This window comes from Eupeodes corollae, chromosome 3 (assembly GCF_945859685.1).
Source record: "Eupeodes corollae chromosome 3, idEupCoro1.1, whole genome shotgun sequence".
Taxonomy (NCBI): domain Eukaryota; kingdom Metazoa; phylum Arthropoda; class Insecta; order Diptera; family Syrphidae; genus Eupeodes; species Eupeodes corollae.
In genome coordinates, this window is record NC_079149.1 from 61,153,955 (window position 1) to 61,178,887 (window position 24,933).

At 33.3% G+C, this 24,933-nt stretch overlaps 2 protein-coding genes across 3 annotated transcripts in view; both read right to left on the reverse strand.

The window, feature by feature from the left end:
* LOC129949657 (uncharacterized) overlaps nucleotides 1-7,407 on the reverse strand; it is a 36,885-nt gene extending 29,478 nt beyond the window's left edge. Inside the window, exons 1-4 of one of the 2 annotated variants that reach the window (XM_056061242.1) lie at nucleotides 6,880-7,407; nucleotides 6,478-6,682; nucleotides 6,184-6,408; nucleotides 5,927-6,119 (exon numbers count right to left, since the gene is read on the reverse strand). In XM_056061242.1, coding sequence (XP_055917217.1) covers nucleotides 5,927-6,119; nucleotides 6,184-6,408; nucleotides 6,478-6,682; nucleotides 6,880-7,285 — 1,029 coding nt within the window. In that variant the 5' untranslated portion in view covers nucleotides 7,286-7,407. Of the gene's footprint in view, nucleotides 1-5,926; nucleotides 6,120-6,183; nucleotides 6,409-6,477; nucleotides 6,683-6,810 lie in introns of both variants that reach the window. The other variant, XM_056061243.1, reaches the window with a different exon arrangement.
* A 7,044-nt stretch (nucleotides 7,408-14,451) lies between these two features.
* The window catches only part of LOC129951421 (uncharacterized), a 49,211-nt gene continuing 38,729 nt past the window's right edge, over nucleotides 14,452-24,933 (reverse strand). Inside the window, exons 2-7 of the mRNA XM_056063551.1 lie at nucleotides 24,696-24,877; nucleotides 16,168-16,325; nucleotides 15,864-16,104; nucleotides 15,421-15,789; nucleotides 14,990-15,338; nucleotides 14,452-14,920 (exon numbers count right to left, since the gene is read on the reverse strand). Of these exons, the coding sequence (XP_055919526.1) occupies nucleotides 14,916-14,920; nucleotides 14,990-15,338; nucleotides 15,421-15,789; nucleotides 15,864-16,104; nucleotides 16,168-16,325; nucleotides 24,696-24,803 (1,230 nt within the window). The 5' untranslated portion in view covers nucleotides 24,804-24,877 and the 3' untranslated portion in view covers nucleotides 14,452-14,915. The remainder of the gene's footprint in view (nucleotides 14,921-14,989; nucleotides 15,339-15,420; nucleotides 15,790-15,863; nucleotides 16,105-16,167; nucleotides 16,326-24,695; nucleotides 24,878-24,933) is intronic.

Sequence of the window (24,933 nt, forward strand, 5' to 3'; positions counted from 1 at the left end):
CAGCATTGTCGTCCAATAGGGAATCAAAAACCGTGTAGAGTTTAATGCTTGGAAAACTCAATGCTGTCTCCTGTCGTTAAAGCGAAACACACTCCCATGAAGCAATCTTTGAGTGGCACTTGCATCCAGCAAACTAATCAATTGTCAGTACTCGATATGTGTATCACAGATCATATATCTGATATTGCCAAGGTGCTTAGGATTTCTCCGACCGACGGTGTAAGAAATCGTGTACCCCTTCTAATCATCCGTCCAAGGCTTGAATATAATTCGCATATCTGGGCAAGTGCCCCTAAAACATAGTTAAATCTCTTGCATTAAATTCAGAAAAGGGCTTTAAAAATGACAGGCGATAGAACTATAATCGAAACATTTACATCGCTAGAATTCCGCAATGTTTCATGCCTTTCCTTGTTTTATCGATATTTTTAAAAACAATGTTTTGTCGAACAAGACAGTTGCATTCTACCTCTTAAACAATTCAGCCGCAATACTCGCACTTCTAGGAATGCTCATCAGTTTACTCTGAGCTCAATTTCGGACGTACTGTCAAGTAAGGAGATTCTTTCTTAAATCGCACATCGAGAATGTGTAATGCTTTTGGCCAACTCTGTTTTTTCCTCCCATTTTGATGTTCAGAACTTTAAGACCAAAGTGCATCGGTATTTCCTCTTAAATTCTTCCCTGATTTCCTAACGCTCGCACTGTGTTTAAATATTAACATATTAAGGGTACTAATAACCCCTTGAGTGAATGTAAATTATATTGTCATCAAGCCATATTTTTTTTATCATTTTTCATTACTTTTATAATCTTTTGCTTATTAGTTATTAAATCGTAAATTTCATTTTCCACTTGTTCAAAATGCCGAATGTAAGAAAGAGTTGCAGTTCTCCCAGTTGCCGGAAAGAAGATGATGAATTCATGGTAAGTTGTGAAAAGTAAAATCGTTGGTGGCACTATACTTGCCATGAGTTTGATCCCAATATGTACGATACGAATACTCTATGGTATTGTGAAGAAAAAGACTGCATGTCGAGGAAAGACATTGAAGCTGCGTCTGGGTATAAGAAGGTTGCAAAGTCTCAAGATCGCCATCGCTGCTGTTGTAGCTCAAGTTGCAGTTTCTCAGCGTGATCAAGAACTCGTGGCTTTACGAGCTGAGCTGGAAAATGTAAAGCTTAAGCTGTCTGAAGCTAAGCATACCAGAGAAGTTGCTACAAATATTCAACAGGATGTTAAAGTTGGGGGTGATATTTATGATAAATGGGAGATTATTAAGAAAATTCAAAATAATCTTATTAAGTTATTATCCTCAGCCACTTCATTGCACGCCTATCGCATTTTTGCCCGAACCTAGCAGAGAAAAGTTGCCAACTTCTATTCAAGAAAATGATATAGCAAACCTGCTTACAATTCTCGACCGGAATAATGTGCAATTGTGCATTGTTTTCTGAGCGATTGGCCCTTTTTTGAAGAAGTTTTCAAATCAACAACAATCAAAGGAAGAATCAGCAACAAGGAGAATGTTGCTCGTCTTTGGAAGGCTTTGAAAGGGGAAGAATACCAGCTTGTGTGTAAGCGGTTTAAATATTTTTCGGATGCTGACGCATTAATTGATTCCCTTCGTGTAATTTTTGGTCCTTATTCATTATTCATGATACAGATCTAATGAATCTCCCAAAGTTGGCGTCAAATTGTGATCCCAAGATGATGTCAGATCCATGAACAGGGTAGCTGACCTAACAAACGCGTATGTGATGACCAATCTTGCACCAAAATTGGTGCAGGTTTATACCAAGAGTGGCAAAAAAAGAAGTCAAGCGTTCTGGACGATAAATTTGGTGATTTTGCTAATTTTTTAACGGAAAAAGTTATTGATTTGATTCCAGATCTAATTATGCCACTAGCTTCTCTTTATTTTGAATTAAAAAGGTGTGATGCTCTTTCCAAATTTTCTCGACAAGTTTTTACTCATCAAACACAAACTTTAGAAACTCCCCGGCCTTGTGTAAGAAGTGTAATAAAAAGCAACATCATTTACATCAGTGTGCTCAGTTGCGTTGCGAGAGGATCAAAGACTTTCATTTGTAAAAGAGAATTCTATATGCTTCACTTGTTTGGATTCCTCTAAACACGATTGGAGAGTTTGTGCCAAGAAGAAAACTTGTGTTATCAACGGTTGTCCAAGACGACATTATCCTTTGCTGCACCAATCCAGTTTGGATCACCCAGTGGTAAATGCAGTGGTTCCGGAGTCTCATATTCGCTCTTCTCATATTGTCACTAATAATTCCGTAATGTTTAAGATTATCCCGATTAGACTTCATGGATGAGAGAATAAATTTGTTGATACGTTCGCTTTCCTTGACGATGGTTCGTCCATGACAATGCTAGAAAAAGAATTGTTGGATGATCTTGGCCTAGAATGATTTCCAGAAAATTTGACTCTGCAATGGACTAAAGGTGTGACTCGTTTGGAAAATTCTTTTCGAACAACTCTGGCAGTGTCGGGTATTAACAAGTCAAAGCGACATTTTTTGAAAAACGTGTATGCAGTGAATGATTTGTATCTACCTAGTCAATCTGTTGATGTCTCCAGCTTAAAGTTGAAGTATTCTCACCTTCGTGGTTTACCATTGGTAGATTTGGTAAATGCTAGGCCAAAGATTTTAATTGGACAAGCTAAATTTCTCTTGGGTCATGAACAACGTCACGGAAAAGATTCACATGATTTGGTAAAACCTCACTATTTCACTTAAGAGCTTAGTGTTTCGCCTCCAAGCAGTGTTTTGGCAAGTCGAGAAGTCAGTCGGGCAATTGATATGTAAAAATTCTCTTATGTTAGTGGGCCAACAGTATTAAATTGGTCTTCTTTGGTGTGCTCATGATGTCAAACTTCCAGTCAGTTATTCAATGTCACTTAACATACTCGTGGGTTTAGAAAAATCATTGAAGAAAAAACACCATCTTTTTGAATGGAAAATAAATTATGATCATGGTCTGTTAACCAAAGGGTATGCTAGAATCGCATCAGCAGAACAATTGACAAAGTCATGGCTTCGTTTTTGGTACTATTCAATTTTCATTGTTAATAATACAAATAAGGTGCCAGTGAAACCAAGATGCGTTGCTGATGTTGCTGATAAGAAAGGTACAGACAACCTTGTGCCATTACATGATGGCTTGTTTAAATTTCGTGATAGAATGATAGCTGTAATAGCTTAATGGATTTGGTGACCACCAGAATACCGACTTCCATGTGAAGATTAAGCAGAATAAGTTGGTACCTAATAGCTTAACTACAATCACGCGTTCAATCGTATTGTGAAAATCAATTGACAAAATATTGTGCTATTGTGAATGCCTTCAAAATTATTTTATTATTCTTGCAACTGACAGAAGTTTTGAAAGCAAATAAAAAAAAATTAAAAACAAAATAAAAAATGGCTTCGACTGAATTATTTTTTGATGATGATGAGGATTCAAATGATTCTGAACTCATTGAAATGGCGAGAATGCGAAGGAGTTTGAGAGATGCATCCAATTTGGAACTGAATAGCCAAATGTGAGTATAAAGGTTTTGATTTTCAGACACAAATAACTTAATCTGTACCTGCTCTCCTCCGTTTTCAGTTATTTAAAAAACTTTCGGCTATCCAAGGATGCATTTCATGATCTTATCCAAGAAATAGAGGACATGTTGAAGCCCTGCAAAAGTATTCGAGCCGTGCCGAATATTTTAAAACTAGCGACAGTGCTAAGATTTTGTGCACATGGGAACTACCAATTGAGTTTGGGAAACGACTTTAATCTTGGTATTGCCCAATCAACTACATCCCTTGTCCTAAAGGAAGTCCTTGGTGTAATTGAAAACTATGTGTGCCCAAAATGGATAAAGTTTCATTGCACTGAGGATGGAGAAAGGAGGAAAAAGTTTATTATTTTGAGAAAAGTGGCATTATTAACGTGGTAGGATGCTTGCATGGTACACACATTAAGATCATAGGCCCAGACAAAAATATTCGACACTTGTATTACAACCGAAAAGGATTCCATAGCCTTAATGATTTGATCGTAAGTATTTTAAAATATGTAGATACATTTTTTAATTAAAGAAAAACTTAAATTGCATTTTAAAGGTGTGTGATCATTTAATGTGTATTAAATATGTTGATGCTAAACATCCAGGAGCATCCCACGACTCGAACATATGGAATATGTCCGCACTGAAAGCAAAAATCGCAACAGATTGCCGAAATGGACGCAACGACTTTCGGCTTCTTGGTATGTACTCAGCTTATAGTGTCGTCTGAGAATTACAAAGTCGAATGTGAAAAAAAAATCTTGAATCTCTGCTGACGGTAAATTAACTAGGTAACATAAATGTAGATGTGCATTCACATTCGACATTTATGTAGGATTTGTTGATTGACTTATTATGATTTGAATTTTTTAAGGAGATGGTGGATATCCCTTAGCAACGTATCTTCTGACTCCATATAGAAATATTGAGGAAGGTTCAGTGGAAGCAAGATTCAATAAAAAGCATGCTCAGGGAAGAAATGTAATTGAAAGAACTATCGGGGTCTTGAAAGGAAGATTCAGATGCCTGCTACGGGCAAGGAATCTTCATTACAAACCGAAAAAAGCAATACAAATCACAAATGTTTGTGCAGCACTGCATAACATATGTATTAAATATCGTATTGTTCCACAAGAGGTAAACATTGAGTATGTACCGGATTATATTATTCCCAACCGTGATAAAGATGAATCATTCGACCGTACTCTTTGCCACTTCTCTGAAGTACGTTCTGGCGGCCCTAAGCTATTCAGCTCTACTGAGATTTTTTCCCATTTTGAATGTGCTCCAGCTTTTGTGCAGAATCCCTTAGCGAGTTCAATATTTTGTTACATCAACTGGACTAATCTGCATATCTGTTTTTTGTTACTAATAACTTTTTGAGACCTTTAAAATACAAAATTAACGATTTTATAGATTTTTATAATTCGAATCTCACATTTTTTTGTTATTTTTTCAGCAAACACGAACTCATCAACTACAAATTTACGATTGAAAAAAAAATTGCCAGTTGACAAAAAAGTCGATGAATTTTTTTTTTTCGCAATACTAATTTTTTCCATTCACAATAGGTTATTGATACAAATCCACAATGTATCAATAATTCATTGACAGTTGACATCAATTATTCAATTGTTAATTCAATTATTAATTGATAGTTGATCTTCACAATAAGGGTAAATATTTTACAAATTCTTAGGTCGTGCTTTATGACCCATAATATCGTAAGTCGGTGAGAAGCCTATTAAAAGTAGACCTATTGCGTGTTTGTGGTATAGCTATAAAATACACGTAACGTGTTTAAACTCATTTGTTCACCAAAAAAGTACTGACACAGTTTGAAAATTGTATCTCACATCTAACTCATTTATCTAAACTATCCAATGAAATTTATTATCTTCAACAATAGAATCACCTTCTGAGCACGCACTTTCGACCGCTAAAGGCCTTTGGCTTCGTTGTGGTTAATGCATTTTAAATATATCTATATCACACTTAAAGACTTTAGTTAAAACAAAATGTGTTTAACTGGATTCACATTAGCGATACACTGTTTTCCCGAATTTACTAAAGAGTTGTAAATTTTACTTTCTAAAAACTTAATAAGATGTTTTACCAACAACAAAATACCTTAACCAAAACCTCGTGCGACATAAAATTTACAAAACTAAGATAAATTTTAAGCAATTTATCATATTCATCCCATTTAAATTCTTTATGCCAAAAAACATATCGATCTTGAGTAAAATACTCAACTAATGCGCACAAAAAAATGATCATAAGTCGAATATAACCTCACTTCTCAAATTAAAAAAGAAAATAACAAAATTGCATTTTTACCTTCATTTTATCATAGAGTTCTGGATTCTCATAGCGATCTGCATTCGAAATGGGGAAATCCTTGGGAGACATAAGCCTCATCTGTTTTTTACACGCCTCAATCCAAAGAATCGACACTATGGGAATATTCCACTTCTTGGCCTTGTTATATGTCGACAAAAGGCCATCCTTGAATACCACATGAGTTGTGTCTCTGTGGAGAATACAAATGTTTAACAATGTAATCCGCGCTCTAAACAATCGATAATAAATTCTACCTCAACAGTTTATCATTTACTTTAGCTCCCAGAGCTGAGATCACTTTTTTCACCCCCGACGATCGGTTATCTTCGCCAGTTCGCACTTCAACATACACAACAACATCCTTCATCAGTTCTTGGATGCTGCTCACTTTCACCGGAGACTTGCGTTCCTCGTCGGTGATTATGTCCTGTTCCTCATGAGGTATATCGAAATTGCCATACGCTGACTTAGTTGGGCTCCTGAGAACACACAGACAAAAATAAAATAATGAAATGCTTACGTGTCAGTTACATTGCCATAGCGCTTACCTCAAAGCTTTAATCGCACGAACCCTGGTCGCAGCCGACGGACTGTTCAAGTCCCTCTGGATTCGAGCCATCAGCGGGTTGTTTTTTGGTGTGCCTGAAGCCATATTTGCTGGTATCATATTGCTGATTGGAGTTGACGGTCGTGAACCGTTCTTCCCGCCGCCACTATTACTGTACAGAACATCCAGCTCCGGCTGGTCCTTAACTAATTCAATTGAAAATGTTAAAATGTTTTTAAGGAACAATTGTACATAATTTCAGAGAGAAGCGTTTTGTGCAAAATGCAGATAAACAAAGCAAAGTGAAATTTATTATAAATAAATATATATGCACCTATGTACTATTACTAATATGATTTTTTTTGTACATCTTCTGTCAGTTTTGACTTTTGACAATACTCACAGGTGATACGCGCATTTGGAGGCGGGGTGTTCTCGTCGTTGATGGGAATGAGACAGACGGTGTTCTTGTCGCTGACAGTAGGAAAAGCAGCAGCAGCAGCAGCAGAAGCACCGACACCAAAGCTACAATTGATACGGGTTGTAATTGGCGATAATGCTTGTTGGGTTTGGGTCGTAGTTGGAACGACCATCAGAGGCTCATCGGCTTGGCCGGTGAAGATTTTCAATAGATGTTCATCTCGAATGCTCAGTCTTTTGTTTGCTGTCGATTGCAGTTTTGAAACTTTGGATTTGTCTTCTTTGGGTGTGGATTTCTTGCCAGTGAGCGATACATTGGCGAAGCTGCGTGAAAACGAAGACATTTCCAGGGTTTTCCATGTTGGTGCCCGTGTAACAAAACGATCCATGATGTTTTTTTACACGAACTTCATTCACTTTTAATACTTAAACTACTTGCATCAAATAAAGGGTTTTAATTAACTTGTAATTGATAAAAAATGGAGTGACTTTTTTCTTTCTATTTCAGACCAAACAAGAATCCAACGGAACACAAAAATTATTTTGAATAATCAAGGGTGTGTTCGCGAGGTTGGGTTGAAAATAATTGACAGTTGCCTGAACGTTTTCGAAAAATTTAAATGAACGCATTCAGAAGTACATTAATATCTAAATTCAATTTTTTTTTTAAGCAGCATTCACATGAGCGCGACCAACGAACGACGAATGACTTACAAAATGTGAGTTTATATACGTTTGAAGACATATTTCCACACAAATTCTTAACAAAACGATAGCAATATAGTTTCTATTTGATTTATGATGCATACTTTTACTTTTCAATATCATATATTAATAAATTTAAGAAAACAAATTTATTCGTCGCGAAAAATATTAAGTTGATACGAACTGTCAAACTTTATTCGCGTTCTACATTTGCCACACTCCCAAAGAATAAAATAATCGTGCGTACTTGACCAAAAAAAAATCGTTCTTGTTTTGGTTTCGGTGGTCAAAGTCAAACTTTATACGCGACGAATCAAAAAACTCTCATGTGAAAGAAATGTCAAAATCGACGAATATTCGTTCATTCGTTGGTCGTGCTCATGTGAATAATGCTTAAGACCTGCCACCCTTGGGCATCTTAGTTGCGGGCAACTTAACATTTTATAATTTAATTATTAGAAGGAAATAATTTTCATTGATTAAAAGGAACAAAGGAAGCCATTTTAACGTCTTCATTAGCCATGGCAAACTTAAATTCCACAATTTTGTCTTTCTTTAAAATGTGTTCGGTCGACCTGTGCTTTCTATATAAATTGGAAGAATTGTTTACAAAGGACAGGTGAAATCACTAAAAGTTTCTAAGGTTTGAAGGCGAATTTCTTCACATACATCACAAGTTGAATGTAAATGTTGTGAGAAAAATTCTTCCCACTTAAAGGATGGTCCTAAGAAGTTAGAAGACAAGTGAAGCAAATTCAATCATAGAAACTTGTGTCGTTATAACTAAACACATGACTAAAACTGAACTGTCATTTGTCTTCACATAATGAATGAGACGGAAATAGAGAATTATTGATATGTATATTGAAATAAAAATTTACTTCTCAAAAGAATTTATCTGTTTTTATTTCTGAGAATACGGATATCTCTGAGATCTTAAGCTGGCCACACACGAAAGAGTCAAAGATCCAAATTGACCCCACCCGATCCAAAATCGACTGTGTCTGGGAAACTGAGGTGACTCGGTTTGTCTCTGGCAATCCCTTTGGATATTCGGTAAGTCAAAAATCAAGGAGTCAAGGTTCGACTCTGTCGTGTGTCGAGAATCAACGAGCCAAGTAGTTATGCACCTTTACACTACCTCAGTCTATCTGATACAAACAAGGAAACGAATATTTCATGTTTCTTTTTATTTTCTAGATTAGTTTACAACTATTATTGAACTTGCCTATCATTTTTGGCCATGTTTTTCTGCCTACAAGTTTCGTAATTTTACGATATTTGTTTCCCTTTTTTTTATAGAAATATTTGCTTGTTCTCGAAATGAAAAACATAAAAACAATCAATCTGTCAAAGTGGCTGTGGCTCGTTCGTGTAATATTTGGATCGTGTCCAAGTAGTTCTGAGCCGATTGGCTCGGTTAAGTCTGTCCAGCTTTAAAAATATAAACTGGTCAATTAAAAAAAAAATTTCTGCATGAACATTTCGTAAGAGACTCAGGGGAAAATAACGCTACGCTTTGAATTATTTTGCTGATTTGTTTGCTCAACACTATAGCCGGTTGCTGGAATCATAATTATATGTATGATATACGCCGAAGGTTTTCAAATAATGGACAACGTACAACAGTTTTCTAAATATGCTATATTTAAGAGCTCAAACACAACACGATTTCGTGCATTTCATGCGTAAATGTTAAAAATCATGTTGAAAAGTAGGCTTTTTCCAAAAATAATACGAGTATGTTTCGTACTTTACAAAAAACACACATTCAAAAAGACTGAAAAATTTGATCTTTTTTTTTGCTTACTTTCTTCTGACACAGTTTCTAGGAGTTTATTGTTGCTATCATTTTAAGTCTCGTACGATTGGAAATAATGCTAGAAGACAAATTTTCAAAAATTACTGTTTTGAGTGACCATTTTTCAAATGTCTTCATCAAAAATTAGTCAACAATACTTAAAAATTGGAGAGAAAAAATGTTTGTTTCATAAAAGCCATATATATTCTTGAAATTTATGTTTAAATCTTAATTCAAGTTCATTCAAAGCAAATTCCCTTCAAAAAGTAGATTTCTTCAACTTATTAAGATCTTAAAAACACTTTGGAAAAGCTTAATAGCCTTTTCACACCAAACCCAAAACCGAGTTTTCGTCAGAAGGTTTTCGAAAACGCAAAAATCGTTCACACTGAACACTTACACGTTTTCGTTTGACATTACAATTTTTGCAACACCGACTGTCAAATTTTGTATTGATTCAAAATTTCTAAGTAAAAGTTTAGTACTACAATTACTATTTGTGTAAATTAATTAAATTCTGACCATTTGAAATTGAATTTCATAAATTTAATTGAGTGCTGAAAGTGGGTGAATGTTTTGAAAGATTTGTTTGCTTAGTGGCCGGTTATAGCTATAAGTAAAATCCATCAGTAAAATTTGAAACAGGAGGAATCTGAAATGTTTTACTAATGAGAGTTTATAGAAATCAGAAAATTTACGTCATTGGGCCTAACCAATAATATAAACGGACAGTTAAATTAAACTCCATGGTTTGCACTGTCATTTTGACAGCACACGCAAAAATACTTTTCAGGTCACAAGAGTTGAGATTTGTTGTGATTGTTGTTTGCTGATTGTTCGTGGCAATATTTTACAAAAAAGTAAGTCGAATAATATTTGTTTTAATATAAAATCGTGATTATGTTCTTATAAATATCCATCATTTTAGAAATGGCTGCAAACAAAATTTATAACGGATCGTCAATGAAGATGGTAATGAAGGAGCTACTGGTCGAAGCAGCTAGACCACTTGCGCATGCTAAAGATTCTATATCTAAAAATTCTATAGGCGAAATATTGCTCCAACGTTTCTGGAAAATGGCTTTGAATTGGCGCCGAAACAAGTAAGGGACCGATGGAACCGCTACAAGCAGGAAGCGCGGACCAATTTAAGTCAATTTAATCGATCTTAGAGGGAGACCGGGATCTGGTTAGATCAGTATTTATATTTCGACAGACATATAAATGCTGCTCTGACCAGGGCCAGAGGAGCCTTCGCTCTGACAAAACAGCTGTTTTTTAGCAGGCGGCTTGACCCCAGAGTGAATGTAATTTGCTACAAGGCCCTCATATGGCCAATGATCGTTTATGGTTGTCCTATGTGGTTCAACGTTGCCCTTTCCCAGATGGAGAAGTTTCGGGTGTTCGAGCGGCAGTGTTTACGACGCTGTACCGGCTTATATCGAACAGCCGAATCTTCTTATGTGTATTACTATTCCAACGAGGTCCTATACAACGGGGCTCGAATTAACAAAATTGACAATTTCGTGATAAAACTCGTTCGAGGTCACATTGCAAGAGCTATGTCTTCGACCAACAATTTAATTTTGGGGCCGTTCTATCCGAAGGACGAGTATTTTGAGAGTACACGCTTGAGCGGCTCATTTCATTCCCCAGAGGCATTCCTCTTTTTAGATAGATGCGGTCGGATACAGGATAGATCGGCAGTTCCGTTAATCTACCACGTCAGACGACGAACCGTGGATAGGCAACTCTTGTACAATCGGGACGTCATGGCACAAGGCGGAGCAGAGCTCCTTCGGTTCAGTAGGGCTGTGTCCGAACGGGACCGAACTGATAGGGTGAAGCAGGAGAACCAGTTTTGGTGGCTTCAATCGGCACTTGATAATGGGTAGTCGGGATTGGGTTTAAGCCTTGGCCGGCTTACATACTTGTTTTATAGTTTAAGGGTTTAGTTTTAAGTAGAATAGACATGGTGGCACAAAAAAAAAAATAAAAAAAATTTAAAAAATAAAAAGAAAAAAAAACACAAAAAAAATCAAAGAAAAAAAAAACATACAAAAAAGACAGTAAAATATAAAAACAAAAAACATTAGATTTGCTGCTGTGGTTGTTCTAGTTTTAAGTAGTTTATAGGTAGAATAGGTAGTTTAAGTTAGTTTTAAGTTTTATTTAAGGACACCTTATTTTAAGTAGTTTGTAAGTAAAAATAAATAAAAAATGTTATTGATATTAGTTTTTTTCAAAATTTTCTAATAAAAACAAAACAAATAAAATTTAAATTGAAGTAAAATAGATCTTAAGGCCGAAAGGCATTACTAATTAGTGTTATAGTTTAGCTTAGAGTGTCCGTATTGGACCTTTAAGTTAGTTGTAAGTTATGGATAATTAGGCTAGTTTTATGAATTTTTTCTAGCTTAAGAATGAATTAATAAAAATTAATTAAAAAAAAAAAAACTTATTCAATGCTGTTTTTTAACAGAGAATGTAGCAGATATTTTGGTAGACATGATGGTTAGTGCGTTGGACTGTCATGCAAGGGGTCTTGGGTTCAATCCCTGACCGTGCCATATTAATTTAAAACAAAATATAATTTTCGCGGGTACTGCCTCTTGCGAGGAATTGACAAATCCTTCAAGAGTAATTTTTGTCATGAAAAAGTGCTTTCTCAAATTAGCCGTTCGGATTCGGCCTAAAATTGTAGGTCCCTTTCATTCCTGACAACAGTACTCGCACACAGGAATGGTTGAGAGTTGTAAGCTACAGCGAAACGAAATGGATTTTTTTTTTGGTTTTGGCAGTCAGCTGTTCAGTAAAATGAAATTTCATCATTAAAACAAAATTAAAATGGATTTATAAATTAAATAAAACTTTAAATGCATTGTTTCTTTTTGAAAAAAAAAAAATTTAATATTTGATTTATCTTATTGCTTCAATATTTTGCTAGAAAATCTGTAATATGTTCAAAAACTAAAAATTAATATTATATTGATGGATTTTACTGATACATGTTCGTGAAAAAAAAATAAGATGGAATTGAAGACAGGTTTTAGGACTTTAAAAGCTTGTGTTAGAAAATAATGGTTAATCCGCCATTGATTGATCATCACTTTATTTAAATAGCGGAAGGTGGACGTACACAAATAATGTTCGGTATTTTCGTTTAAGATATTGCTATGAATTTGGAGACTAAGGCTAAGAATACACGATTGGAAGATCTTCAAATATTGGCCGAACTGCCAAAAGCCTTTCAATTAGCTGACACTTATCAATTGTTTACAAGTTAAAATTGTCCGTTTATACGGTTGGTTGATTTTATCCAAATATTAGATAATTTTTTGGTCAATAACCGCTATCGTGTAAAACTTGTTCATGCGTATATCCTTTTATACCTCTTTTACGTCTTTTTCGTTATTTTGCAAAAACGGTAATTTTTTTCGATTTTCTAAGTTTTTTTTTTTAATCTTGTTTATTTTTTTGTTGTTGTTTCCTGCTCAAAAACTTTGTGCCAACTAAAAGTTGAATGATGTTGTTTAGAAATAACACAATCCAATATCCAATTAGTGGACAATCCAACTATTTCAAAATACAAAAAAGAGGCTGGGATGCGACCCACACTGATAACTTCCCATCTATCTCTTGCTTAAGTTTGTAGGTTTTCGTTTTGGGTTAAAAAATTATTGAATTATTCTTACAAATTTTAAAATTACCAACAACATTTTTCAGATAAAGAAATAGCTTAGTTTGAAAATCTAGTTTTGTAAAATAGATTTTTAGTCGAAGACAAAATTTCACCAATTTTAGTACCATTTCTTACATTTTTACAAATTGGATGAATGAAATTAATTTGAGAGATATCAAGAACCGAACATCAGTTTTTACCAACTTTGCGTACTATTTCTTGTAGATTTTATTTTTTGTATGAACAAACGGACTTTTGGTATTTTATAAAAAAAAACTTCTGAATATCGAAAACAATATTTTTTGTGAAATAAAAAATGTTTGAAGACAACATTTTAAATTTTTGAAAAGCTATTTGAGTGGAAAGTACATTTTTACCAAGTTTTAGTATTGTGTTTTTGTTAGGTTTTTAGTTTTTTGTAAAAAAAATGTCAATTCGTTTTTTTTCAAAATTTAACAGAATGTTGACAGCAACGTTTTTTAAAAGATGTAAGTAGTTTAAAGCCCATATCTCAAATTTTTGAAAAGATATTTGAGTCGAAAATCAATTTTTACCAAGTTTTATTTTTTTTAAATATACTGGTTTGGTATCACGTATCATTATATTATATAAAATTTAATTCAAGTCTCTAGCGTTTTTGGTTCGTAAGATATTAAGGGTTATCCAAACTGTTCACCTTTTTTTTAAACTTCTATGGTAAAAAAAACCAACCACACATTTTTTCAATTTTCTTGAGAGCTCTTTCTGCATTATCATATGTATAACAAAATTTATTTGAATTCGATATCTCTTATGGTTCTTGAGCTATGGACAACGAAGAAGTGTTTGGATGAGTACAAACGATTGAAAGAAGTCGGTCAATTGTTTGATAGAAAATTTGATGACGATTGACTGTCAATTTTTGTTCACTTTTGACAGATGAAATTGTATGTTCTTATGGTTGATTGAAAATTGGTTGAAATGTTTGCTAGAAATCTGGCAACATTGGAAAATCTTCCCATCGTGAAGACTTAGCTTAACCCAAAGTAATTTACCTCATCAGAGTATTAGTCAGGCCTTATTTCCGTAAAAACAAACTTTAAAAACCCAGTATATATGAAATGAACAAAAGAAAAACTGCTCCAATGCTATTTTCTGCATAAAAAAAAACAAACTAGTTTCGTAATATTTATAATGTAATAAACTATAGGTTCGTTATGACCTATTTCGCATATTGTACAATCTTAACAGTAATGCATAACGAAAATTGGAACAAACCTTTTCTTCTAGTCCTTTCAGGTTTAATTTTTTTTGTTATAAATTTAAATAAAACCATACAGAACATTATTTTGTATCTTAAATTAAATTTATTTCAAGTTTTATTTAAATATTTATATTTATATGTGTATAAAAAATAAGTTTTCTATAAATATTTACAAAAAAAAATATTATAATAATTATATATGTACACTAGAAACACAAGCATACAATGTAATTGATAAAAACAATTAATTATAAAATTAAACAAGGCAGTTTTTTGATTTATTACATTACTTAATTATAATAATCATTTAATATAAAATAATAAAAAAACAAAATTGTCGCACGACTTAATTTTAACTAAAAAAAAGATCAGAAACATTTCTGCCGTTGGCCTACATAACAAAATGTTGCTCTCCATTTTTGTTATAGGACGTATTTCAGTCTTAAGCGGTTTTATGGCAAAGGACCTCACTCACTATGCGATACGAATTCCTTTCATGGTTTACCTCGTCTCTATTTTTTTTAATTTGATTTTGATAAAAAAATATTCTAATTAAAATTCTAATGAGTAATGTCTACGAGTCCATTTTTATTCTGAAATAAAAACGGTAATTGATTAAGAACAAAATTAGGACACAAATATGTAAGCTATATATTTCTTACCAACTCCACTGACTAAGCTACGTGCATCCCACAAGGACATTTGAGATTGTGAAATTCGGTGATGTTGCGGATGCAACTTAAAAGGATAGTAAGATGCTTGAGGATGCTGATGAAACGCTGGAAACGGAACTGGATGCGTAGGCAGATTATGTAGGTGTTGAGCAGAGATTTTGCGAGCTGTTTTCGAATCCTTCTTTTTGTTATTCGATGACTTGTTGGACTTGATAAAATTTGGAATTCGTGCTAAGAGACCACAGTAGTAAGGATCATCTTGTTTTTTGCGTTGGACCGTTTTGTTTTTCGGGGTCATTATTGGAGAAATGGTCTGATTGTAGATTTCATAATCAGGCTGAAAAAAAAAACAAAAAACAAACACAAACAATAATTCATTAGTGCTGAAATATATTTCCAATCGTATTTTCGTATTTTACCTTAGGAACATAGGGGTTATCATCGTAGGTATGGTATTCCTTAAGTTTTGCATTCATTTTGGCATCTTCGGCCAGAATGAGCTCAGCTTGACTTTCGATTGTCGAATAAGGATCTTCACTACCGGAAGTTGTTGGAGAAATTCGATGACCACTATCGATGCTTCTTCCTATTGTTGTGATTCGACTCTTAAGCATATCAATGGCAACAATATTTATGACCAGAATCCAAAGTGGACTGTGAATGAGATTATTGCTGGATTTCACTACAGAAATGGCAGATAAACATTGACGTTCAAGGCGGCTACATTCGGGCGCAGTTCGAGATATTTCTCGGTTTATATTCGTTGTGAACTTACGCATGTCAAAGAGCTATTTCGACAAAAAAGTTTAGGTTTCATTGAAAACGTTTTCTCTTTGACAATGTATAAAAGTATTAGTTTTACCTTGGCAGAAGTTCCAATATTAATGGCTTGTTGTGGCAATTGTAATATATCTGCCCCAATGACTGTTTCTTCATTCGACAATTTTGACGTGCTATGAACGTAAACATTGGATTTTCCATAGCGTTTGATCAGAATATTTCCCGTCTCGTCCATTTTCAATTTGAAACCTTCACCAATGGCTTTTTTGACTTCATTTGTTTGAGGATCACGCATTGGATTATGAAAACCGTTTAAACCGATTCTTTAATGTAAACAAAAAAAAATTATAATTTATACTAGAATGTTAGTAACGTTAAATTCATACCGAACTCCATCGAAACCATGTTTGGATCCATTGATAGAAATGACAGATGATCGAGCATAAGCTTTTGCTACGCGTCGATTTTTCTCAAAAACAACAATTTTTGCCCAAATTTCATCGTCAATTTGTTCCCATTTAGAGAGAACTTCATCAATGTGATCCTGAAATAATTTAAATGAAAATTATTACTAAATTGTTTTCTTTAATTCAAATATTTTTATATTGATTCTTATGTTTGAGATTGGATTAATTAAAATTGTGTTTCTTACAAAATCCACCGAATACCACACCCACTTTTCTTATATTATTGTTAAATCTTTGTATCTACTTGTGTTTCTTTCCAATAATTTTTGAAACAATTTTCTGGTGTTCGTAGACAAAAGACACGTTACAAAGTCAATTTATTTCAAGCTGTGCTCAAGGGCGGATCCAGATTTTTAATCAGGGGGGGGGGGGTTCACGTACTTAACATATAGACGAGTTTTTACTTACTGCTTACAAATGTTCTTTAAAGAAGGCTAACGGAATTTAAATACCATAATGTGCAACCTAAAATGTACACATTTCAAGGGCTAAAGGGACAACTTTAGTTATTAAATTATTTTAGAACGCTATTGTCTAGCAAGGTATAGTCTAACTATTTAATTTAATAGACTTTTTTCATATAAAAGCATTCCAAGATTCCAACAGTTTTCTAAATATGCCATATTTAAGAGCAAAACACAATAGTTAAGAGGGTTTTCAATGCTTTCATCGAGAAAGGTGCGAAATTGTTTTGAAACTTTGTTTTCTTCAAAAAAAAAAGTTATTCTTTTTTGTTGCCATTTATATATTAATGCGAAAAACGCTACCAAAATTCAAAAATCTAGAAAATGAGAAAGAATCTGATATCAAGAATTTTCTGTTCTTTTTTGACGTACTTTTTTCGGACTTAATTTTTGGGAGTCTATTATTACTATCGCTACCAATCTGCTTACTCAAAGATTGGAGCTGATGCTAGAAAATATTTTGGTCTTAAGGCAGTCAACAAAACTTTAAAATTGTTGAGAGAAAAATGTTTGGTTCTTGAATTCAAGGAAATAAGTGCATTTAAGGACACAATTGCTCTGAATATAAAATAAAAACAAACTAAGAAAAATAAATAAGCTGGGAAGAAACTTTTTTGTGGCAGTCACTAATTACACGTTTCAGAATCTCTTTTACTTCAGTTCTCAAGAGATTTAAAGCTTTTATATTAACAGATATGAAACGTGCATTATGTGTTTCAATTAGTCATTAGTTTAACAAAAGTGTCCCTTTTGCTGTTTTTGGAACATTTACATTCTTGAAATTCGTGTTTAAATCTTAGTTCTGGAACATCTTAAGCAAATTCCTTCCAAAATATAGATTTATTTAATTTGTTACGACCTTAAAAAAAACTTACAAATTTAAATGCCATTAAAAAAAATATATGACATTTTCGATCATCAAAAATCATCATCGATTTGAAAATTTGACCATCGACAAGAGTTTGCATTGAAAGACAAGATTATTGAAATCTGATTAAGTTTTTGAGATAATTTGAAAACTAAATAACGGCTTAATGAGAGACACCCTTCTGGAGCAATACCAAAATATGTTTTTCTTGTAAAAAGAAGCCGAATTAAGAAAAAAATTAGAGAAAGTTCTAAAAACATCGATCGGCCCATTTCTGAAAAAAATTCGAATTTTCGAATTTACACCAAAAAAATTGTAAGGGGACTGCTGATATTTTCAGTATTAAAACATGAAAAAACGCCTTAAACTAATCGGCTTAGTTTCAATCGGCAGGGTTTGTGCTTTAGGGGCCAGGACAGACAAATAGACGAATGGAATTGGGGACCAACTTTTTTGACTTTTCTAACATCGTAATGTCATGTTTGATTCGAAATTTGTTTACGAATTCAATACTTGCCATATACATAGTTCCCATGTGTGGCAAGTAAAAATCACTTTAAACGTGATTTTCACTATTTATGTATATGCATACAAAAATAAGATGGAACTGAAGGCTAGTTTCAGGAATTTAAAGGGACCTTAATATAAAATTGAAGATGTCTTATTTAAGGTTTCTTCTTAAAAACTCGAATCTTTGCTCTTTTTCTTGGAATCGAATTTTATGAAAATAATTTTAAGCATTACACCACTTTTGTTGAATGTCGTTCAGTTACTAACAGAACTTTCCTTACACAACTTAACTGCCTAAGCGTAATGGCTCATATGACCCCCCCCCTCCTAAATCGTCCATTGGTCAAAATTTGATGAATTTGTGCTAAGTTTTTGGAATAGGGCTGAATGTCAGATTCTGGCCCCTACGACCCTCCTCTGGATTCGCCATTGGCTGTGCTAAAGTTTTTAATGAATAATTGTTTTTTGTATTGTTAATATAACAACTATTTTTCCAATTGCACATAATTTAGTTGTATGTTAGCACTGTGCGTATTTTATTGGCAGCAATTAAATATCTCACTCATAGGTAATTATCTTCTAAAAGATCAGAGTTCAAATCTATTTACGGAAATAAATATAATTGTAAAGCTTAAGAATTGATTCATTGTACTTTACCTATAATTATATTAAATATAAAAGACTAAAATCATAATTACTGTTTGTTCATTAAAAATAGTTCGACATAACCAAGGTCGATAATTTATTAATTGTTTTTATTCTTCTAAAACAAAGAAAAAAAAAGTCCGTTCGAACAAAATTACATTCAAGATATATTTTAGTCTATACTTTCTTGACATGATGTTTAAAATAATTTATTTAACAACAGGATTTTTTAAATTTTATATGCATAGGCATACGTGATTTTCATGCACAATATTCCTAATACAGGTCTTTGAATTTAAATTAATAATTCTTAGAGATGACATCATTTTAGGACCGATTCAATCAATCGGTCATTTATGATTTGATGAGAAAGCGATGCGACATGATCCGATGCGACGGGTTATTCCCTGAATGGCCTCCGGAGTAATTTATTTCCAACTGCATAAATTTATTAATTAAAACGTATGTATATGAATCTAAAATAACCACACTCCATTGATTGCATGTTCCCAATTTGATGAATGATTTTATCAACATTTTGACACTGTGATGTTGGTAGAATTAAGAAAATTGATGAACGACTAAAAATTTAATTTTAAAACTGGTGTCAGTTAAATTAGTCCACTCCTAAGAATGTATTTTTTTTTCTGAATTTGAATTTTTTAAATGACATAAAGAGCTCTCGGAATATATTAAAATTTCTCACAGGGGGAAAGTGGCGCTTTTTCTCATTTTGATTTTGAATAGCCCAATACTTGGGCAGATGTCATTTTTGAAGCTGTCAACTTTTGACATTTTACTACTACTCAAACTATTCCACAACTAAATATTTAATAACGAATAATTAGAAACTTATATAAACATGTTCACTTCGCAGGCTATACGTAAATAAGCAGACTTGTTGCAGTTTTAACTTGAAAAATGTAAGTCAAAATTTGGTGATGTCAATGTTTGTTTTTGTTTTTTGATTTTAAGACTCGCAGTGTGATTGAATCTCATTTATTGGAAAATGAGGATGGTGCCATTGCTACGGTAAATGGATTGCGCTAGCGAGCTTTTATTTTTATAGTCGTAATTTAAATGTTAAGACGTGGATGACGTTTATTTTCAAGTAGATGGCGCTACGAATCAAACAACACATAACAAGCATGAATTCCATCGTTATCGGAAATTATCCCCGAATCCCGAAAAATCGATCACAAAATTCATTTGAAGTGGAAAATCTGCTACGAATTTTGAAGTTCTTTAAAAGGCTTTATCAATTATTAAATGAGGGACCTGACATAGCTCAAGGATATACTAAAGCTCTAAAAGAAGATGTGAAGCTTTTCTGGGAAAAAGTAAAATCGGAACTGAATGCTCTTCGGCCACTTTCCAAAGAAGCTTCAGTTTGGAGAAAACTAAATACGTCAAAGATTTTGCAAAAAACAAATATTTTCAAATTGATACTTGATTTCAATTGATACTGCGAACCTCTTAAGGAAGCAAATTGAATTGCAAAACGAGCAACAAATAAAATTAACGGAAGATATTGCTGTCAACACAAAAAGAATAATAATAATAATAATAGCTTTACTTATTGAACCTTAAACAAATTTTTGCAATTCAACAAAAAGATAAATAAAATGATGGCCTTGGTTTAGAAACCGCCTGCAAAATGCCACCTCTATTTTTACTGTTAAGAATTACAAAATATATTTTCCATATTAATATTTCAAGTATGCTTTTTGGTGTGTTTTACTTTTATTTTTACATTGTTTATTTAACAATTAGTAATTTTTTTTATTAATAGAAGAAAAAAGATATATACAAAAAATTAAATAAATTGCCATACAAAAATGGGTTTTATTTTGTACAATATGTAGATACGTCAAAATACTTAACAGATACATTTTTGGGTTCAAATCTTTTATACAAATCTTATTTCTTTTAGAATAGGGCACTAATAAAAAGTGATAAGAGTTTTCTTGTTCTTGCAAATTACATAGAGCAATAACGTCATTAAAATAAGGTTTGTAATTTAAGTTAAGAAGCTCTCCCCTAATGCGACAAATGATAGAAATTTCAAATAAGCTAATTTTGTCTGTAAAATAATTGAGCTCATTCAGATTATAATTGAGCTTTGGATATAGAGATCTACGTGAGTAGCCTTTTGCTTCCTCAACTAGATCTAGTCTTATTTTGTCATCTAGCTTTTCAAAAATACAATTGATATTTTCTCTCATACTCCCATCTTCCATCTCCCAAGGATGCACCGAAATACTGCTCAATATTGTTATATCTTCCCATTTCCTGAACCAACTTATATTTTTTTGTATACTGTGTTTTGCTAATAATTTGGTAATCGATTATCACCATAAAAAAGTATTTTGGCTACATCACAGTCCATTTTCCAGGTGAAATTTCAAGCAGCAGCATATAATTAGGTGTTGATTTTTGTAATCTAAATAGTTTTTTTAAGAAGAGCCGTTGCAGTTTTTTAACCTCATCATACTGCTGATATCATACCTGACATCCATATGTCATTATAGTTCTCAGAGCCGCATCAAATACTCTAAATTTGACACCATGTGCAACATTTGTGTTCCTAAACAAGTTTTGCCAGGTTGAGTTTATAGCAGATAAAGATTTCTTCAGTTTACTTTGAAAGTGTTTCTTAGGGATGAGTTGGGGTGTGAGAATCATTGAGTAAGTAAATTCATTTACAACTTCAATATTTTCACCATTTAGAAACCACCTTTCATTTCTACTGTTTTGATATAAATGGTGATTTTTTAAGAGCTTGAGAACTTTTTAAAAAAAAAAACGCATAAAATTTACAAAATCTCATCGACTCTTTATTTGTAACGTTATATTGGTCCATGACATCTACTTTTTGAAGATAATTTCATTTAAATGTGACTTAGGTGGTCCATTCGGAAAGTCCAATTTTGGGTAACTTTTTCGAGCATTTCGGCCGGAATAGCCCGAATTTCTTCGGAAATGTTGTCTTCCAAAGCTGGAATAGTTGCTGGCTTATTTGTGTAGACTTTAGACTTGACGTAGCCCCACAAAAAATAGTCTAAAGGCGTCAAATCGCATGATCTTGGTGGCCAACTTACCGGTCCATTCCTTGAGATGAATTGTTCTCCGAAGTTTTCCCTCAAAATGGCCATAGAATCGCGAGATGTGTGGCATGTAGCGCCATCTTGTTGAAACCACATGTCAACCAAGTTCAGTTCTTCCATTTTTGGCAACAAAAAGTTTGTTAGCATTGAACGATAGCGATCGCCATTCACCGTAACGTTGCGTCCAACAGCATCTTTGAAAAAATACGGTCCAATGATTCCACCAGCGTACAAACCACACCAAACAGTGCATTTTTCGGGATGCATGGGCAGTTCTTGAACGGCTTCTGGTTGCTCTTCACTCCAAATGCGGCAATTTTGCTTATTTACGTAGCCATTCAACCAGAAATGAGCCTCATCGCTGAACAAAATTTATCGATAAAAAAGCGGATTTTCAGCCAACTTTTCTAGGCCCCATTCACTGAAAATTCGACTTTGTGGCAGATCGTTCGGCTTCAGTTCTTGCACGAGCTGTATTTTATACGGTTTTACACCAAGATCTTTGCGTAAAATCTTCCATGTGGTCGAATAACACAAACCCAATTGCTGCGAACGGCGACGAATCGACATTTCACGGTCTTCAGCAACACTCTCAGAAACAGACGCAATATTCTCTTCTGTACGCACTGTACGCATTCGTGTGGTTGGTTTAATGTCCAATAAAGTAAACTGAGTGCGAAACTTGGTCAAAATCGCATTAATTGTTTGCTCACTTGGTCGATTATGTAGACCATAAATCGGACGTAAAGCGCGAAACACATTTCGAACCGAACACTGATTTTGGTAATAAAATTCAATGATTTGCAAGCGTTGCTCGTTAGTAAGTCTATTCATGATGTAATGTCAAAGCATACTGAGCATCTTTCTCTTTGACACCATGTCTGAAATCCTGCGTGATCTGTCAAATACTAATGCATGAAAATCCTAACCTCAAAAAAATCACCCGATATTTATTACCAGATTCCACATTTTACAGTACTTATCTAGCCTATTTATCATGAGCTGAAGACTTTCTGGGGAGTCTGCAAACAAAACGACATCATCAGCATATAGGAGGCATTTACAATTCCTGCCATTTTAATATCGATTGGCAAAGCGTCAACTATGTCGTTGATAAAAAAGAGAAAATAACAGGGGGGATAAAAGACAACCTTGACGTACTCCACTTTTGGTTTCAAACCATTCTGATATTTGTTCACCGTTCCATACAGCTGATGTACTTTAGAAATCTTAAAGGATAACCCCAGTAGATTTAATTTATAAAACAATGCTCCTCGATCAATGCTATCGAAAGCAGCTTTGAAATCAATAAATATTGAATACAGCTTTTCCCATTTTCTGCGTAATAATCTACGATATTTTGGATGGAGGAAATGTGATCCGTTGTTGAATAACCTGCTCTGAAACCTGCTTGAAATTCGTTCAATAATTTTGTTTTGGGTTAAAACTCAAGCCTTTTCAGTATAATTCCTGTAAATATCTTCGAAATCGTATTTAGGAAAAATATGCCCCTATAATTTTCCACATTATTTATGACCCCTTTTTTGTGTATTGGAAATACAATTGACTTTCTAAAAGTTTCAGGTACTTCAGCCGTGTGCAATATATTTGAATAGGTAATTGCTAAATTTTTCAAAAAATCGTTTGGAGCGTTTTTGAAAAATTCATAAGGAACTATATCATACCCTGAGGCTTTGCTATTCTTAGCTTTATGTTTTACACTGTGCACTTCTTATAAGGTTATATTAGAGATTGGTTCTTCAATCTCTAATGGATTAAGTAGATTTTTAAAATGATTTGCCAAAATATGAGCATACAAATTGTTACTAATTTTGAATTTTTTCCCATTCAGTTCCTTCACTACTTTCCAAAATTCAGAAGAATTCTTGGCATTATTTAAAGTATTCGCTATTCCGACATCGCGACATGAACAAAAACATAAATTGAAGAAACAAAACAAAACACAAGAAGAGTTTCTGCTCTTCTGCTAGAAATTTAAGAAGAGAAGCTAAGTAGCCACAACTTGGATTAGTTCATTATTTAAAAAAAAACGAACGTGATCCATTTAAAAAATGGATTTCCTATTGTCTTGCTGTGAAAGCTTCAAAATAAGATAAGATTTAAGATTCTGTGGATTGTGAAAGTAATTTTTTATTTTAAGTAAATTTTCTTTTTTTACACAAATGTGTTCCGAATATTATCCCTCATTGAAAAAGCAACTGAATCCATTTTTAAGCACTTTATATTTAATTTGCTTACACTTAAAAAAAAACTTGTTTAAAAACTGGAAATTGATTCAAAATTTATTCGGGTAATCTTCGCAAATGACAATGTTTTACACGAAACAGCTAATTTCGAAAATGAAATCGGCAATGCCTATTTTTGAAATTCATTTGGATACTATTCGGAGATTTTCTACGAATGGATTTTGTGATAGAGCTGAACTTGTTATTTCTTGAAGAGGTGATCAGATATGATCGATACCTGTGAAGTTATCGTTAGACCCGGAATATTGCAAATATCAAAATTAAACTCCGTTTTAGAAAACCTTAAACGATATAATTATTGTTATTATTTGTAGCTTTTATGCATACTTTTTTTTTAATTTAATCAAAACATGTTTTTTGTTTTGTTTTAACATTAATCATCACCAAATCATTTATGCCAAACAAAACTGTCAAGACATTCAACAAAACTATCATCTACAAAGGTCTCTTACACCCCGATATCCAAAACCCTATTCGTGTTCGGTTAATTGCTATCATTAGGTTCCATGTCACACCAACTTATTTGATCATTAATTTTATTTCTGCCCATAATAACATGAAAAACACTTTGTTTTGTTACACTTACCTTGCACAGTTTGTCCTTGTCATACCACATATCTTCTTCATCGTCATTTGGTCCTATTGAATCTAGATTGTCCAAAGACCGTGATATTATTTTCCTTCTTGAAATCATTTTGCGTCGTCTATCAATAAGATTTATAATGCCGCAAACAAATAGACAGGCAGAGTAAAGTATCTCGTCACTTTCTGAAATTAAGATAAATTATAAAAATAGATTATTTAGTAATCAACATTTAATTACT